At 35.1% G+C, this 17608-nt stretch overlaps 1 protein-coding gene across 1 annotated transcript in view; it reads right to left on the reverse strand.

The window, feature by feature from the left end:
- The window catches only part of LOC134233531 (proprotein convertase subtilisin/kexin type 5-like), a gene marked incomplete at both ends in the record, with an annotated part of 35916 nt that extends 19864 nt beyond the window's left edge, over positions 1-16052 (reverse strand). Inside the window, 7 exons of the mRNA XM_062715502.1 lie at positions 2043-2213; positions 2608-2766; positions 4829-4999; positions 5372-5530; positions 7560-7718; positions 13448-13603; positions 15891-16052. Coding sequence (XP_062571486.1) covers positions 2043-2213; positions 2608-2766; positions 4829-4999; positions 5372-5530; positions 7560-7718; positions 13448-13603; positions 15891-16052 — 1137 coding nt within the window. The remainder of the gene's footprint in view (positions 1-2042; positions 2214-2607; positions 2767-4828; positions 5000-5371; positions 5531-7559; positions 7719-13447; positions 13604-15890) is intronic.
- Between the last annotated feature and the right edge of the window lie 1556 nt (positions 16053-17608).

The raw sequence follows: 17608 nt of genomic DNA on the forward strand, positions 1-17608 counted from the left end.
AATATAATATTTATCTGCCGTGCCTTAAATATTTGTAATAGACCCGGTATAAATAACTCTACAGCTTTTCGTTATAATAATACGTGGGCTCTGTACCTTTAGACAGTCAACAAAACAAGAGAAAGTCTGTGTATAAAAGAAACATGTAATAATTTATTGTATAAAAGTACATAAAACAAACGCGATCTTTGGAACCTCCAGGATACTTTGGGAAGGTGTAAAAATGGAAGGTGCACCACTCTGGAAGCGAAGGTGCAACGATATGGAAATGAAGGGGCGGTAGCAGACGTTGCTAATGTAAACAAATATATGTCAGGAGTATATAAGGGAAACTCTGGTAACTGGGGAAGGTGCACACTATTACAATTAAATAGTCACCTTCTGTAGCTGGGAAGGGTTACTCAGTAGCACCTTCTGGGCCATTCTAAGGCTTTGTAATCACAATATGAACTTGGTAAAGATAAATTCCAAACTGGCACCTTCAACGGGCCTCTCTGTTTATAAACACAGAAGAGTTACGTCATTATCCAATCAGCGAGCGTCTAACAAACAAGGTAGCACGTGCGAAACTTCAAGCCGAAGTAATCAAATACGGAGGGAAATCGAAGCACATTAGGGCTGTAAACATGGATTATGGATAAAATATCGCTTATGGTGGATGGTAAAACATGAATTAAACACAGGTAAGCACTACTGTGAGTAATGACACATATTTAATGCCACAAGGGTCGAGAACAACATCCCGAACGAATGTAAACAACACATTAAGTCCTTGTGAAACGGCATGTTTCTACTTTCGCTTTCAATCAAAGCTAATAGATTATCAATAAATCGGCATAAACACATTAAATCACTTGAAATAACATATCTACACTCCGTAATAATGTGTAAATATCCATGCTAAGGTAAAATAATAATCACAAGTAATAACTATGGTTGGCACAAGGTACAGGCCCACCTAAATTCATAACAGTACTTAGTTAGTTTATTTAATACCTAGGAGCAGAGAAGAAGATTTTCAAAGAATTCATGTATTTTCACTTTATAAACAATAAAGTCCCCCCCCCCCCCTCCACCAGAACCATTGACGATGGGGCCATAAAATTCACAATTTTTGTAGAAGCACTCTTGCTCATCATAACTATGCACTTAGTTAGTTTATTTAATACCTAGGAGCAGAGAAGAAGATTTTCAAAGAATTCATGTAATTTCACTATATAAACAATAGAGCCCCCCCCCCCCAACACCAGAAGCCTTAACCCTGGGGCCATAAAATTCATAATTTTGGTTGAGGCACTCTTGCTCATCATAACTATTTACTTACTCGGTTTATTTAATACCCAGGGGCAGAGAAGAAGATTTTCAAAGAAATCATGTATTTTTACTATATAATCAATAGAGCTCCACCCTAAGACCAAAACCCCTGACCCTGGGGCCATAAAATTCACAATTTTGGTAGAGGCACTCTTGCTCATCATAACTATGTACTTAGTTGGTTTATTTAATACCCAGGAGCAGAGAAGAAGATTTTCAAAGAAATAATGCATTTTCACTATATACTTATTTAGCCCTGCCCTAGCACTAGAACCCCTGACCCCAGGGCCATGAATTTCACAATTTTGGTAGAGGACTCAATGCTGATTACAATCATGCAAATAGTTTGACTGCTTGATGTCCAGGAGTAAAGAAGAAGATTTTTAAAGATTGCATTAATTTTAGTGGTTTTGGCCCCACCCCTCAGGCCCCAGGGGGGCAGGGATCATGAAATTCACAATTTTTGTTCCCCTTCACCCATAGATGCTTTGTGCCAAATTTGGTTGAAATTGGTTCAGTGGTTGCAGAGAAGAAGCTGAAAATGTTTAAATGTTAACACACGACGGACGACGACGGATGAAAACGAATAGCAATAGGTCACCTGAGTTTATTCAGGTGACCTAAAAATTAAAAAAAAAAATTCTCTCTGAAACATCAATTTTATAATTCCAATGACATTTGATATGAAATCTTCAAAAACTTGCATTAAATCTTATAAATGTACTCACTTATAGAACAATCATTGATGCTGGTGGTTTTCATGCTTTCTGTTGTGTTACCAGAGGGACAAGCTGAGCACATGCTGAACACATCTGTGTTGTTCTTATATTGGCCTCGTGGACATGGCCGACAAGTTTCATTTGCTGCAGCCAAGACTTCATACCCAGCTGGGCAATAAACTAAAAGAAAATTAAAGTTCAAATATTTTTGATAAAGAATCCTGATGTATGAACATAACTTGATGACAAAATATTTGTAAATCAAAGAAAATTATGATATCTTCCTAATTGTGATCAGACCTATGAACATCACCTCATCTCATTTAAAGAATAAGTGAACAGAAGCAAACACCTGTAACTCAACTTTAATCTACATTAACGTAGGATGCTTCTATATTTCTTTGACTAATCCTGGCTTTAGAAAATTTCTTTTCCTTAAAGTTTTATTTTCTGTTGTGGACCCATCCTATCCCCGAAGTCATGATTAAAACAATCATGAATCCTTACTTTCAGCTCAGATGAGCTAAAAATCTTGGAATGGCTTAATATCGCATAACTTAAGTGTTTTACTTACATTCACAATCAGATCTGTTATTTTTTCCTTCTGACTTTGTTGTATAGTTTACTGGACATTTCATACATTTCTCTTGAAGATCCATTGGCTGATATTCTCCAACGGGGCAAGGAACACAGACATTTGAGGAATTACGGAATGTTCCATTGTAACAGATTTCTGTTTTTCAAAACAATATAGTGTAATTAAAATATTTATCTTATGTACTTGTTTCCTCTTAAACATTGTATTATCATATATATTTTGAATGCATTAATTAACAGGATTATTTGGAGGTGCAGAAAGAAAAACCAGAAGTCTCTGTCGAGAATGTAGCTCTACTGGTTTGTACTTATCAAAAACCATTGCACTATTTTATGTATCTTTGTGTAGTTTACTTGTGTGCCAACTTAATTTGAAATCAAACTAAAACTGTAGAAGGAGTAGCGTTTTAAAGATATTCACAGAAAATTCTATTTTTAGTAACCATGGCAACATCGTTCATCGAAATCAAAAACCGATGCACTATAGAATCTATGTATCTTAGTGTAGTCTACTTGTGTGCAAAGTTATATTGAAATCAGACCAAAACTGTAGAAGGAGTAGTGTTTTAAAGGAATTTCACAGAAAATTCTATTTTTAGTAACCATGGCAACATCGTTCATCGAAATTAAAAACAGATGCACTCTTCTATGTATCTTAGTGTAGTCTACTTGTGTGCCAAGTTATATTGAAATCAGACCAAAGCTGTAGAAGGAGTAGCGTTTTTAAGGAATTTCACAGAAAATTCCATTTTTAGTAACCATGGCAACACCGTACATTGAGTTTAAAATCTGATGCACTATTCTATGTATCTTAGTGTAGTCTACTTGTGTGCCAAGTTATGTTGAAATCGGACTAAAATTGTAGGAGGAGTAGCGTTTTGAAAAATTGTTTACAGACAGACGGAGAGACAGACAGACTGACGGACGGACGACGGACGCATTACTATCGCAAAAGCTCTTCTGGTCTCTGACCAGTAGAGCTAAAAATAAAGAAACATAATGAGTAATAACTCATCACTAAAGAAATTATAAATTAAGTTTAAAAGCAATTTCCTCATAGATTATACATGTATATACTCATCAAATGAGGAAAATTATTTTATCTTTTCTTTTCAGTTTTGAGGATAACCCAAATGAAATGCCATACATGTGATATGTACCGGCGGTACAGGAAATGTCCCGTTTTTTCGACCCCCATCACAGTGTCCCAGCGGTACAACAAAATTCACGGGAAATGAAAATGTGTACTGTATTTTGAAATGTTTACCGAAAACCGCCATTTTTCTTTCATTCCCGCTCTCGCAACACCGGAAATCTCGAAGTATGCGTGACTTACTGCCCTTGATAAATGTAAACAAAACAGCATGAACGAAGGTGGGAAATATTCCCGTGATAATTACATCGTAATTAGGAGATATCAAAGCATTTTGTTTGGCTGATTGCTTTTTAATAGGACAGGTTTATCAAGGATTCTTTTAAACTGTAATTTAGTGAAAGTAAAGACATTTCAAAGAAAACACCATTCACAAGAATCGGAGACACTTTGTGACAGCAAAACGAAAATTTGTCCATTATTTGATCAGGCATACGTATTATCTATTTAAACACAGATTAAGAGAAATGATTTTTAGTACAATTTTAATAATGCAGCTGAATGGAAACGACCAGATTCATACAATAAAGTGTTTTTAAACACTACTTTTTACTAAGTTCAGCATTTAGTATAGTTTTATGCCGAAATTCAAAATTCTTCAAGAGTTTTTTGAAATGAAAAATAATTAAATCATAGTACATGTTATGCAGTGGTGCACCTGAACATCGATTTGAAATTTATTATTAAAAAATTGTTTTTTTGGTCGATATTTTGTACCGTTTTTTGTACAGTTTTTTTGTTAGCAATGTACAGTATTTTCATCCAAATTCCAGTATTTTGAAGGCTGCTGTACAGTATCTGGGTCTAGAAATTATCACATGTATGAAATGCACTTGTTTAAAATGCATCATATGTTTAAGCATACAGTCTTTCTTACATTTCTTACATTTAAGCTCCGAATTTTTTTTTCCATGATCAAGGGATCTAAGAATTCATTTTCTTACTGTACAATACAAATCCACTTTAATAGCTTACATAAATCAAATTTAAATTAAAGTTTGAATGACTTTCATTGTTTATAAAAATTGCAATCATTTATACTCACTAATAGTACATTGATCAATGGTGGTGGTTTTTATTCCCTGTGTTGTAAATTCTGAAGGACAAGGTGAACACATGCTGAACACATCTGTGTTGTTCTTATATTGGCCTCGTGGACATGGCCGACAAGTTTCATTTGCTGCAGCCAAGACTTCATACCCAGCTGGGCAATAAACTAAAAGAAATATAGTTTTAGTATTTAAAATAAAATTATTGGCACAATGTTGACACAACAGCTTCAGGTTTAGAAGACATTTAGTCATTATAGTATATAATACAAGACTGATATAGAGCACACATGATGCGTAAAAAGTGCAAAGTCAGTAGAACAGTAGAAACTATATATTTCAAGCCTAATATATTGATCAACATTGAAAAAAGTAATTTGAATTTGGTCTAACAACTAAATCAAAATGCTTTGTACACCATTAGAAATATCCATAAAATATAAGTATTTGCACTACAAGATAATAATTTTCTCTAAACTGTACTAAAAATCATTGTTTTTCACTAGAAGTATTATAGCTATCACAAGTGGTTCACTTACATTCACAATCAGATCTGTTATTTTTTCCTTCTGACTTTGTTGTATAGTTTACTGGACATTTCATACAGCTCTCTTGAAGATCCATTGGCTGATATTCTCCAACAGGGCAAGGAACACAGACATTTGAGGAATTACGGAATGTTCCATTGTAACAGATTTCTGATATTCACATAATGAATATAAAATCAATAACCAATTTATCAAACAATAAATAACATTAGCAATATTTTATTACAACAGAGGCCCATGGGCCACATCGCTCACCTGAGAAGCTTTGAACATTCTGTTCTTTACCAGATTTCCCCCTTGTAATACATATTGTGACCCCACCCTACCCAACTGATCATAATTTAAACAATTTGAAATCTACACTACCATAGGATGCTTTGATTCAACATTGTAAATCTTTGATTCCCCATTGTGGCCCCATCCAAACCCTGGGGGTCATGATTAAAACAATTAAAAATCTACACTATCTCAGGATGCGTCCATACAAGTTTCTGCTTTTCTGGCCCAGTGGTTCTTGAAAAGAAGATTTTTCTTATATATTTCTATGTAAAACTTTGATTCCCCATTGTGGCCCCATCCAACCCCCGGGATCATGATTTGAACAATTTAGAATCTACACTACCCCAGGATGCTTCCACATAAGTTTCAGCTTTTCTGGCTCAGTGGTTCTTGAGAAGAAGATTTTAAAAGATTTTTCCTATATATTGCTGTGTAAAACTTCGATCCCCCATTATGGCCCCGACCAACCCCAAGAGGTCATGACTTTAACAATTTAGAATCTACACTACCCCGAGATGCTTCCACATAAGTTTAAGCTTTTCTGGTCCAGTGGTTCTTGAGTAGAAGATTTTCAAAGATTTTTCCCATATATCTTTATGTAAAACTATGATTCCCCATTGTGGCCCCACCTACCCCCAGGGGTATTTAAATAATTTAGAATCTGCACTACCCCAGGATGCTTCTACATAAGTTTCAGCTTTTCTGGCCCAGTGGTTCTTGAGAAGATTTTTAAAGATTTTTCCCGTATATTTCTTTGTAAAACTTTGATTCCCCATTGTGGCCCTGCCCAACCCCCAGGGGTCATGATTTTAACAATTTAGAATCTACACTATCCAAGGATGCTTTCATATAAGTTTCTGCTTTTCTGGCCCAGTGGTTCTTGAGAAGATTTTTAAATATTTTTCCTATATATATTTCTATGTAAAACTTTGATTTCCCATTGTGGCCCCGCCCTATCCCTGGGGGTCATGATTTTAACAATTTAGAATCTGAACTACCTAAGGATGCTTCTACATAAGTTTTAGCTTTTCTGGCCCAGTGTTTCTTGAGAAGAAGATTTTAAAGATTTTTCCTATATGTTTCTTTGTAAAACTATGATTCCCCACTGTGGCCCCGCCCTATCCCTGGGGATCATGATTTTTTCAATTTAGAATCTATACTACCCCAGGATGCTTCCACATATGTTTTAGCTTTTCTGGCCCAGTGGTTCTTGAGAAGATTTTTTAATGACCCAACCCTATTTTGTCTTTTCTTGATTATCTCCCCTTGTGAGGGGACTTGGCCCTTCATTTTCACAATTTGAATTCTCTTCAACCAAGGATGCTCTGTACCAAGTCTGGTCAAAATTGGCCCAGTGATTCTTGAGAAGTCGAAAATGTGAAGTTTACAGACGGACAGACAGACAGATGGACAACGGACAAAATGTGATCAGAAAAGCTCACCTGAGCCGAAAATGTATGCACTCAACTGTTTTCTAAATTAGATCACACAAATCTTATTCTGGCCAAATTTTCCTTGAGGATTTCTTAGATAGCCTCGCTAGCTCAAATATCGAAAGCTTGGGAGGCAAATGGGACTGAAAGATCACAAAAACTAAACTGAGTTTAGTTACCCATCTTTGGTCTAAATTCTTAATTATCACAAATTTTAATCTTCTTTCAAGTATTGTGGTCCAATACTTAGCCAAAACATGATCTAATCAAAAGTACAGTTCACCGTCGATCTTTACTATTTAAACAACCATATAACCACTATGAACTATAATATTTTTCCTCAAAAGTTGAAGCCTTATATCAGTCAAGTGATTGAAAATACAATTTGTTTTATTTTCTCTTTGGTAATGCATGTATGACCAACTGACCAATGACCAATGAACTTCTAATCTCCATGTATGACATACTTATCACACAATCCACGGAATTTTCAGTCCTATTCCCAGCAGTTGTCATTCCAGCTGTACAGGGGGTGCAGACATCCTCTGCAAAACTACGGTAGTAACCACGAGGGCATGCCACACATTGCCCATCAGGCTTAAGTTCTGTTCCTTCTGCGCAGTCATCTAAAAAAAAAGTTGTAATTTTTAATTATTTTCACAATATTTTTTTCCAAATTAGAAAACAGTTTATTTTCTAATGAACTACCAAAAAGTTGCATGAATATCACTATTGTTTATCCTAATACTTGATCATGTCAAAACTATATAGAGCAAACTTTAAAAAAAAACAAAAAAAAAACTAGAATTTTGCGCATAGGACATGAATGCCCCGCCGAGGATATATTAATAAAGCAAAATGAAAATTTGTATGTGTATAAAATTTGATCAGTTTGGTTCAGGTATGGCTTATAGTTACTTGGGAATGAAAATATAGGTCAGATCCAGCATCCAAAGCAAGTCTGGTAGTGTCCATCCCTAGATGCATCATCCATGCAAGTTTGGTTCAGGTAGAGCTTATAGTTACTTGGGAATGAAAATATAGGTCAGATCCAGCATCCGAAGCAAGTCTGGTAGTGTCCATCCCTAGATGCATCATCCATGCAAGTTTGGTTCAGGTAGGGCTTAAAGTTACTTGGGAATGAAAGTATAGGTCAGATTCAGCATCCGAAGCAAGTCTGGTAGTGTCCATCCCTAGATGCATCATCCATGCAAGTTTGGTTCAGGTTGGGCTTATAGTTACTTGGGAAAAAAAAAAAAGGTCAGATCCAGCATCCGAAGCAAGTCTGGTAGTGTCCATGTCTAAGTGCATCATCCATGCAAGTTTGGTTCAGGTAGGGCTTATATTTACTAGGGAATGAAATTGTAGGTCAGATCCAGCATCCGAAGCAAGTCTGGTAGTGTTCATCCCTACATGCATCATTCGTGAAAGTTTGGTTTGGGTAGGGCTTATAGTTCCTTAGAATTGGACTTGCTCCAAAAACTTTAACCTGATCACTCATCTGGAAAATGTAGGTCAGATCCAGCATCCGAAGCAAGTCTGGTAGTGTTCATCCCTACATGCATCATTCGTGAAAGTTTGGTTTGGGTAGGGCTTATAGTTCCTTGGAAATGGACTTGCTCCATCATCTGATCACTCATCTGGAAAATTTAGGTCAGATCCAGCATCCGAAGCAATTCTGGTAGTGTCCATCTAAAGATGCATCATCAATGCAGGTTTGGTCTAAGTAGGGCTTATACTTCCTTGGGAATGGACCTGCTCCAAAACTTTAACCTGGTCACTCATCTGGAAAATGTAGGTCAGATCCAGCATTCGAAGCAAGTCTAGTAGTGTTCATCCCTAGATACATCATCCGTGCAAGTTGTATCAACATGTGAAGTTTGATAACACTATCTTGAATGGTATGTTTAAAATTGAGCAAAACACAAATTTAAGAAAAGTGAGGTCAAGGTCAAAAGAACGGTCAAGGTCAAAAAAATATTGATGTAGTTGCATAGCTCTCATCAATATCTATCAGCATATGAAGTTTGATGAAAATGTCTTGGATAGTTTCTTTGAAACTTAGCTTTGAACAGAGCTAAACACAAAGTGTGACGGAAGGACGGAAGGCGGACATGACAAACACTATATGCCCTGGCCATATTCATGGCGGGGCATAGAAAAAAGATAGTTGAATGGCAAGTAATTTTCTGTAACTTGTCAGATAAATATTGTAACTAATGTAAGTCATATGATATGAATTTATTTTTTGGAAATTTGTGAGGTACATGAAGAACAAAGCTTAAGGTATTAGATGTACAACAAGCATTGTTGAAGAATGAAATTTTACTTTATATTTCCTTATCTTTAGTGTTTTGAGGCTTTAATTCCAAAGTTACATTAAGTTTTGTCCAGACATATCTGAAACAAGAGGCCCATGGGCCACATCGCTCACCTGAGCACTAAGGGTAGAAAAAAAATGTGGAAAATGGCTTTTTATTGTAAAGTTTAAATCCAAAAGTATTCCCATGACCAATCATGGATTTGCTATTTTTTAGAAAATGATTTTTAAAGAATTTTCCTATATATATCTTTAAACTTTGGTCGGCCATTTTGGCCCCGCCCTACCCCCGGGGGTCATGATTTGAACAAATTTGAATCTACACTACTTAAGCATGCTTCCATATAAATATGATGAATTATGGCTTTGTCATTCTTGAGAAGAAGATTTTTAAAGAATTTTCCTATATATTTCTATGTAAAACTTTGGTCGGCCATTTTGGCCCCGCCCTACCCCCGGGGGTCATGACTTGGACAAATTTGAATCTACTCTACCTGAGCATGCTTCCATTTAAATATGATGAATTAGGGCTTTGTCATTCTTGAGAAGAAGATTTTTAAAGAATTTTCCTATATATTTCTAAGTAAAACTTTGGTCAGCCATTTTGGCCCCGCCCTACCTCCGGGGGTCATAATTTGAACAAATTTGAATCTACACTACTTGAGCATGCTTCCATATAAATATGATGAATTATGACTTTGTCATTCTTGAGAAGAAGATTTTTAAAGAATTTTCCTATATATTTCTATGTAAAATTTTGGTCAGCCATTTTGGCCCTGCCCTACCCCCGGGGGTCAAAATTTGAACAAACTTGAATCTACACTACCTGAACATGCTTCCATATAAATATGATGAATTATGGCTTTGTCATTCTTGAGAAGAAGATTTTAAAAGAATTTTCCTATATATATATTTCTATGTAAAACTTTGGTCGGCCATTTTGGCCCCGCCCTACCCCCGGGGGTCATGATTTGAACAAACTTGAATCTACACTACCTGAGCATGCTTTCATTTAAATATGATGAATTATGGCTTTGTCATTCTTGAGAAGAAGATTTTAAAAGAATTTTCCTATATATTCCTATGTAAAACTTTGGTCGGCCATTTTGGTCCCGCCCTACCCCGGGGGGTCATGATTTGAACAAACTTGAATCTACACTATCTGAACATGCTTTCATACAAATATGATGAATTATGGCTTTATAAAATTTTGGTCGGCCATTTTGGCCCCGCCCTACCCCCGGGGGTCATGATTTGAACAAACTTGAATCTACACTACCTGAACATGCTTCCATATAAATGTGATGAATTATGGCTTTGTCATTCTTGAGAAGAAGATTTTTAAAGAATTTTCCTATATATTTCTATATATAACTTTGGTCGGCCATTTTGGCCCCACCCTACCTCCGGGGGTAATGATTTGAACAAATTTGAATCTACACTACCTGAGGATGTTTCCCCATAAGTTTCATCTTTCCTGGCACTGTGGTTCCTGAGAAGAAGATTTTTAAAATATGCCACCAAATTTTCATTAATTCCCAATCATCTCCCCTTGAATGAGGGCGTGGCCCTTCATTTGAACAAACTTGAATCCCCTTCACCCAAGGATACTTTGTGGCAAGTTTGGTTGGCCCAGCGGTTCTTGAGAAGAAGTCGAAAATGTGAAAAGTTTACAGACAGACGGACAGACAGACGGACGCCGGACAAAATGTGATCAGAAAAGCTCACTTGAGCTTTCAGCTCAGGTGAGCTAAAAAGTAGAATTTTCAAATCATACCCCCACTATCGGAAACAGTGAAGGGTGTGTTATACCAGAAGAGGAATTCTGTGAAATAAACTCATTTTCAGACTGTAATTTTACTTTAGATGAACAAAAATAACATAGACGCTTCATAATAAAAGACTTTTTTTTCAAAAGTTACAATTAATTAATAAAATTTCCAGATTAAAACACGTTACTCAATGCTAAGTGTGTATTTCCTATAAAAACAATTAATTTTTAATTTTTTTTAATTAAAAAAGAAAAGAGTGGGCTAAAAATTATTTTGATAGAAAATGACTCTAATCAATGTTGTACAATAATAAGATATATAAAATATTTTTTACCAGGATATTTTGGAGTAATTAAGCATTTACTACCCCTACCCCCAATTTTAGTATCCGTATGCTGACACACAAATATAACTTTTCATTCTCAACACTATTAGTATGATTATGCCATACTTATATATTGATAAGTGTATAAAACAACATAAATAAATAAGCCTTATGACATTTTTAACAATGTCCTTGACCTTTTAACCTTGAAAAAAAAGTATTTATACACTTGTACAAGAACAATTCTTGGAGATAAAAAAAATGTACATGTAATCTTGTTCTTATGTTAGTTAAAAAAGTATGGTATTTTTTCCTTATATGTACAGAGAATTGCAAAAATCATGGAAATGAAATCAATTTAATATAAATATTTATTATGATACCCCCCCCCCCCCCCCCATCTATTTTTTCTCTATGAAATAAATACCTAGATTAAAAAACCAAAATGTGTTTTCCCTATTTTTTTTCTTTTTTTTTTTTTAAATAATAGTAGAAATAATTTAGTTCTCAAAGTTTTGTTCTTTTTTAAAATTTTTTTATTTTATTAATTTCCTCTCTGTTACGGGTATTTTATAAACCTTTAATTTAGAACCAGGAAGATTTTTTTTTTATTTGGAAACACAACCTTAGTATACAATCATGTAGTTATACAACAAAAAAACATCTGTTATGTCCAGAAAATGTTTTTTTTTTCATCAGAGAAAACTCAGGGAATTTTTTTTATGCAAACGAATGACAATGTACATTAGTCCGAAAAATCTGACGTTTTTCTGGCTTTTTTACAATTTTGATATTTTACTTGCCAGGAAAACGTCAGAACCGGCGCCATTACGAAAACTGGGAATTTCACCTTCTTCAACCGAAGTTGATTTTCTATACTTGGGAACCGAATTAGATGCCGAAATCACAATTTATCAATGGCACAATGCTACTAGAACTCACCAATAGTGATGAATAGAAATTACCACTCCACATTCCGATTCAGAACTTGCACGATTTTAAAATGCACGAAATGAAAACAAATCTCGACAGTCAGATAAAAATATGTTCATTGGATTATATTATTTCATAAACGAAACATAAAACCGATGTTGGTGAGTACTAAAGGTTTTGTACTATTGATAATATGTGAATTCAGCATTTAATTCGGTTTACAAGTATCGAAAATCAACCTCTGAATGCCGCCTCCGGTTGGAGGCGGCGATTTCCCAGTTTTCGTAATGGCGCCGGTTCTGACGTTTTCCTGGCATGTAAAATATCAAAATCGTAAAAAAGCCAGAAAAACGTCAGATTTTTCGGACTAAATGTACATGTACCGATCTATAGCTGTAACCGCGGTCTAGATCTAGTTTAGCGAATAAACTTGATTATAGATGCACACTTCCATGTGTTTCTTTACTATGTTTACTGAAAAATGAATAAAAATAACGAAAATCTGCTAAAATATTACATAGTTTAAAGAAATAAAAAAATTACCTCATTTTCTCTACACATCGAAGGATGTGCTATTCTTAGAACATGGAAAAACCCAAGTATGTATTTTACTTTGAAAGGACTGTTTATGCAGCAATTTGTCTAACAAAACTACTATATCATGGTTTTCTATCAATCTAACATTTGTTCTTTCCTCTGTTAAGTATATTTCTCTCATCTGACGGCATGAATAATGCCAGCGTCTATCAAGCCGTGTTGACGAAGAGCCATGCTTGTTTACGACGGTCGATAACTCTTAGACAGAAACAGTGTTACGACATCGGCAATCATCGGCAAACGCCGTCATTTTTACCGGAAGTGCCCTGTTATACATCTAAATCCTTAATTCATATTGGCATAATTTATAAATTGGGTTTTAAATGTTGAGTTCATTTCCCCTAGAATTAAATAATCAAATCAATTTAAAAAATGATATTGTTTTCAAGTTCAGAATAAGATACCAACCAAAACACTGTGAGGAGCTGTTGGATCCTATTCCACTTGTCTTTTTACCCAGAGGACAAGGCAAGCAGTAGTCCTGTCCAGCCATGTGTTGGTAAAAGTGTTTCTGGCAGAGGGAACATGAGGAACCATTTAGAAATTGTCCAACAGGGCACTCAGCTGAAAAAAAATAATTGATGTATATTTTGTTTGTAATACAGAGAAAAATAACAACTGATAAGACAAAACTATTGACAAAGAACAGATAATGCTAAGATTGTGTACTAACTATAGGTATTTTTAAGGTATCTGCCTCTTATCTAATGCTAATCTCTCTTAGTTGTACATAGTTTTATTCAAACAAAATAAAACTACTAATGGAAAACATTCTGAAAACCAATCTCTGACAAGACTGTCTGTATGTATAACAAAACAAGAGGCCCATGGACCACATCGCTCACCTGAGAAGCTTTTAATATTCTGTTTTTTACCAGATTTCCCCCTTGTAATACATCATTCATCCCCACCCTACCCCACTGATAATAATAAAGACATTTTGAAATCTACACTACCCCAGGATCCTTCCATGTGCACACAAGTTTCAGCCTTTCTGGCCAAGTGGTTCTTGAGAAGATTTTTCCTATATATTTCTATGTAAAACTTTGATTCCCCATTGTGGCCCCGCCCTTCCCCGGGGGGGCGGGGGTGTTATGATTTGAACAATTTAGAATCTACACTACCTCAGAATGCTTCCACATAAGTTTCAGCTTTTCTGGCCCAGTGGTTCTTGAGATGAAAATTTTCAAAGATTTTTCCTATATATTTCTATGTAAAACTTTGATTCCCCATTGTGGCCCGCCCTTCCCCTGGGGTCATGATTTTTACAATTAGAATCTACACTACCCCAGAATGCTTCCCCATAAGTTTCAGCTTTTCTGGCCCAGTGGTTCTTGAGATGAAAATTTTCAAAGATTTTTCCTATATATTTTTATGTTAAACTTTGATTCCCCATTGTGGCCCCGCCTTTCCCCCTGGGGTCATGATTTCAACAATTTAGAATTTACACTTCCCTAGGATGCTTCAATTTAACCTTTTGCTTTTCAGACACTGTGGTTCTTGAGAAGAAGATTTTTTAATGACCCCACCCTATTTTTGTCTTTTCTTTATTATCTCCCCTTGTGAGAGACCTGGCCCTTTATTTGAACAATTTAAATTCCCCTTTACCCAAAGATGCTTTGTACCAAGTTTGGACAAATTTGGCCCAGTGGTTCTTGAGAAGAAGTCAAAAATGTGAAAAGTTTACAGATGGACAGACAGACGGACGGCAGACAAAATGTGATCAGAAAAGCTTACTTGAGCCTTCAGCTCAGGTGAGCTATAAAGTGGCAGTTGGATTTGAAACTTTTCAACAGGCTGCAATAAATAGAATTATGGAGTCAACTTGTGTGTGAAGTTATCTTGAAATCAAACCAAAACTGTAACAGAAGTAGCAATTTGAAAGTATTTTATAGAAATTTATATTTTTAGTAATCATGGCAACAGTGTTCATACATAACAACCAAAGGTATCTGATGATACTGTAGTTCTACTGGTTTGTATGGATAAAAAAGTATCACTTGATTTGAAACTTTTGAACAAGCAGCAATAAACCGAATTATGTTTTTTAGTGTAATAGACTACTTGTGTGCCAAGTTATAATATTACAATCAGACCAAATCTGTAGGAGTAGCATTTTGAAAAATAAGAAGTCGGTGAGCATATGCTCACTAGTAATACCCCTGCTGTGATTTGAATTTGGTATAGACAAACACACAAATACATGAAGTTAATTGACATGGATTTTCACAAAAAAGAATCCTACCATTTAGCATGACAAAACAGTGTGCTTAAATTTTAAGCATCTAGGAAGCCAAGTGTAGTTGCTGAGAAAACTGTGACAAAAAATGTGTACGAAAATTTGTTGTGGATGGACATAAAAACAAGGACAAAATAGTGTACTCCCTCTTACTTGGAGCAGGACATAATATACATGGCAACATATTCCATTAAATTATACTAGAGGCCCATGGGCCACAACTCTCACCAAAGTAGCTTCAGCTCTACTGCCTTTCACCAGATTTTCTCCCTTGTTATGTGACATAACCCTGGGGGCTGTGTTTGAACAATTTAGAATTAGCAACACCTCAGAAAGACAGATATATATAATTAATAAATGAAAGCACCAGTCCTAATAAGTTTTTATTTATCTATAAAGTTAAAAAGTTAACATAGATCCTGGAATCAATTTCCCTTCTACAATTTAGGACTGACTTCAATCTAATCTTAGTGCATGGGTAAAAACAGTAAAGTTAAAAATATCTCAGCATGTTTAAAGAAAATTATTTGAATTTGTTAACTACTTTATACATTCATGGTAATGGGGGACATATGTAAAATTATGCTGTGTAAAATAATAGCAAAAACCTACCAACACAATCAGCAATGTCATAATTCCCGACGCCCAGTGTTGTTTTTCCATCTCCACAGGATTTACATGATGTCAATCCTTGCTCATCTCCATATGTTCCCACTGGACAGTACTCACAGTTCTGACTTGTACTGTTGTAAAAGGTTCCATTACTGCATTCAACTAAAAAAAAATTGTTATATTAATAATGAAGAACAAAATTATCAAATCTTATGGTCTTAGTAAGGATGACAGGTACACAACAATCTTTGCATAGAACAGACAAACTCCAAATTCTAATCAATTCATAAATATGTGCATCCAATTTCAACTCTTCCTCAGCAATTTTCAAAGCCTTTTCTTAAGTTTTCATTGATTGTTTATAAAGAACACAAGAGGTGCATTAGCCACAATGTTCATATGTACCATCATTCTTTTCTTTATAAAATTTCTAAATTTCTACATTTGCCCCTTGGTTTGAAATGTATGTCTAAAGTACGAAAGCCTAGAAGGCTCATTCGAGATTCAAATTTCGAAATACTAGATTCGAAATTCGAGATTCAAAAGTAGGCCAATCTCCATGCAAGGTCAAAGCTTCAAAATTGTTGGCAACGAAAGATAGGTCTTTCACAATTAATATACAATGACATGTGAAATCACTGGCATCAACTTTTCAAAAGTAATAGAAAGATTGGATTTTTTTTGAAAAGTAGGTCAAACTCAAAAGTCAAGGTCAAAGGGTAAAAATTGTTGGTACACAAGTGAAGGTCTTGGCTCAAGAAAAATACCTTTGAAAAATGAAATTTAAACACATTTTAAATTTTTTTGCAAAGTGAGCAATTTATCGAATTGCATTGCAACAGTCGACCAAATCTTTGAGTACAATGGCATAAATTCTTAACAGTCATAAGATCATAACTATAATTTTTTACCCTGTGACCTTGACCTACTTTTCTAAAAACTTAACCATGGTCTTACCTTTTAAATGAGAAGATTTAGGGCACTCACCTTTTACATTTATGTGGTAATACCTTTCTAAATACACTATGATTTTTGACCCTATGACCTTGGACCTACTTTTCAAAAATTGTTATTTTTCCTTATAAGTTTTGATAGAGAAGAGATAGGCCTTTTTATATTTGACACGTGTATTACATCTGACCAAGATATTTATGTGCATGCTATGATTTCTGACCCATTGATCTTAAACTCCATGTTTGATCTTATTTTAATAAAAATCAACTTTAGTGAAAATGTTTGGATGATATCTGATAGGGCATTCATATTTGTTACAATATGCCATAAACTAGAAAACTGACCAATCAGCAAGGGCCCCGCTGAAATATTTTGATTTTAGAATTAAATTAAATTATCATAAATCATTGTGTACAGTATTTTAACCAAAAATAAAGTATGAACATGATTTTAAATCCATATTTCAGAGAATGTGCATCATTCAAAATTGACCTTTCCTTCAAAACAAAGTTCATTGCAGACAGAGGCGGTACAGTTATTAATCTCAATGTGACAGATAAAGATAATGCTCAGGATTTTCTTCATGTGGAAGGTTAATTAATCCCAAAGAACAAATTGCACAGCCTTCCCATTTCACAATTAAGGTAACATTCTCAGCAATTATCTTTCTTTGCCCATTCATTCTTGTGCATAGATAAGGAATCTACCCCACCACCCCAGCTCCAAACCAGAAGACATAGAGAACCAAACTTAATTAGCATCAA

Source organism: Saccostrea cucullata, unplaced genomic scaffold (assembly GCF_032062105.1).
Source record: "Saccostrea cucullata isolate Sc308-1 unplaced genomic scaffold, CSIRO_AGI_Scuc_v1 ctg4054, whole genome shotgun sequence".
Lineage (NCBI taxonomy): Eukaryota > Metazoa > Mollusca > Bivalvia > Ostreida > Ostreidae > Saccostrea > Saccostrea cuccullata.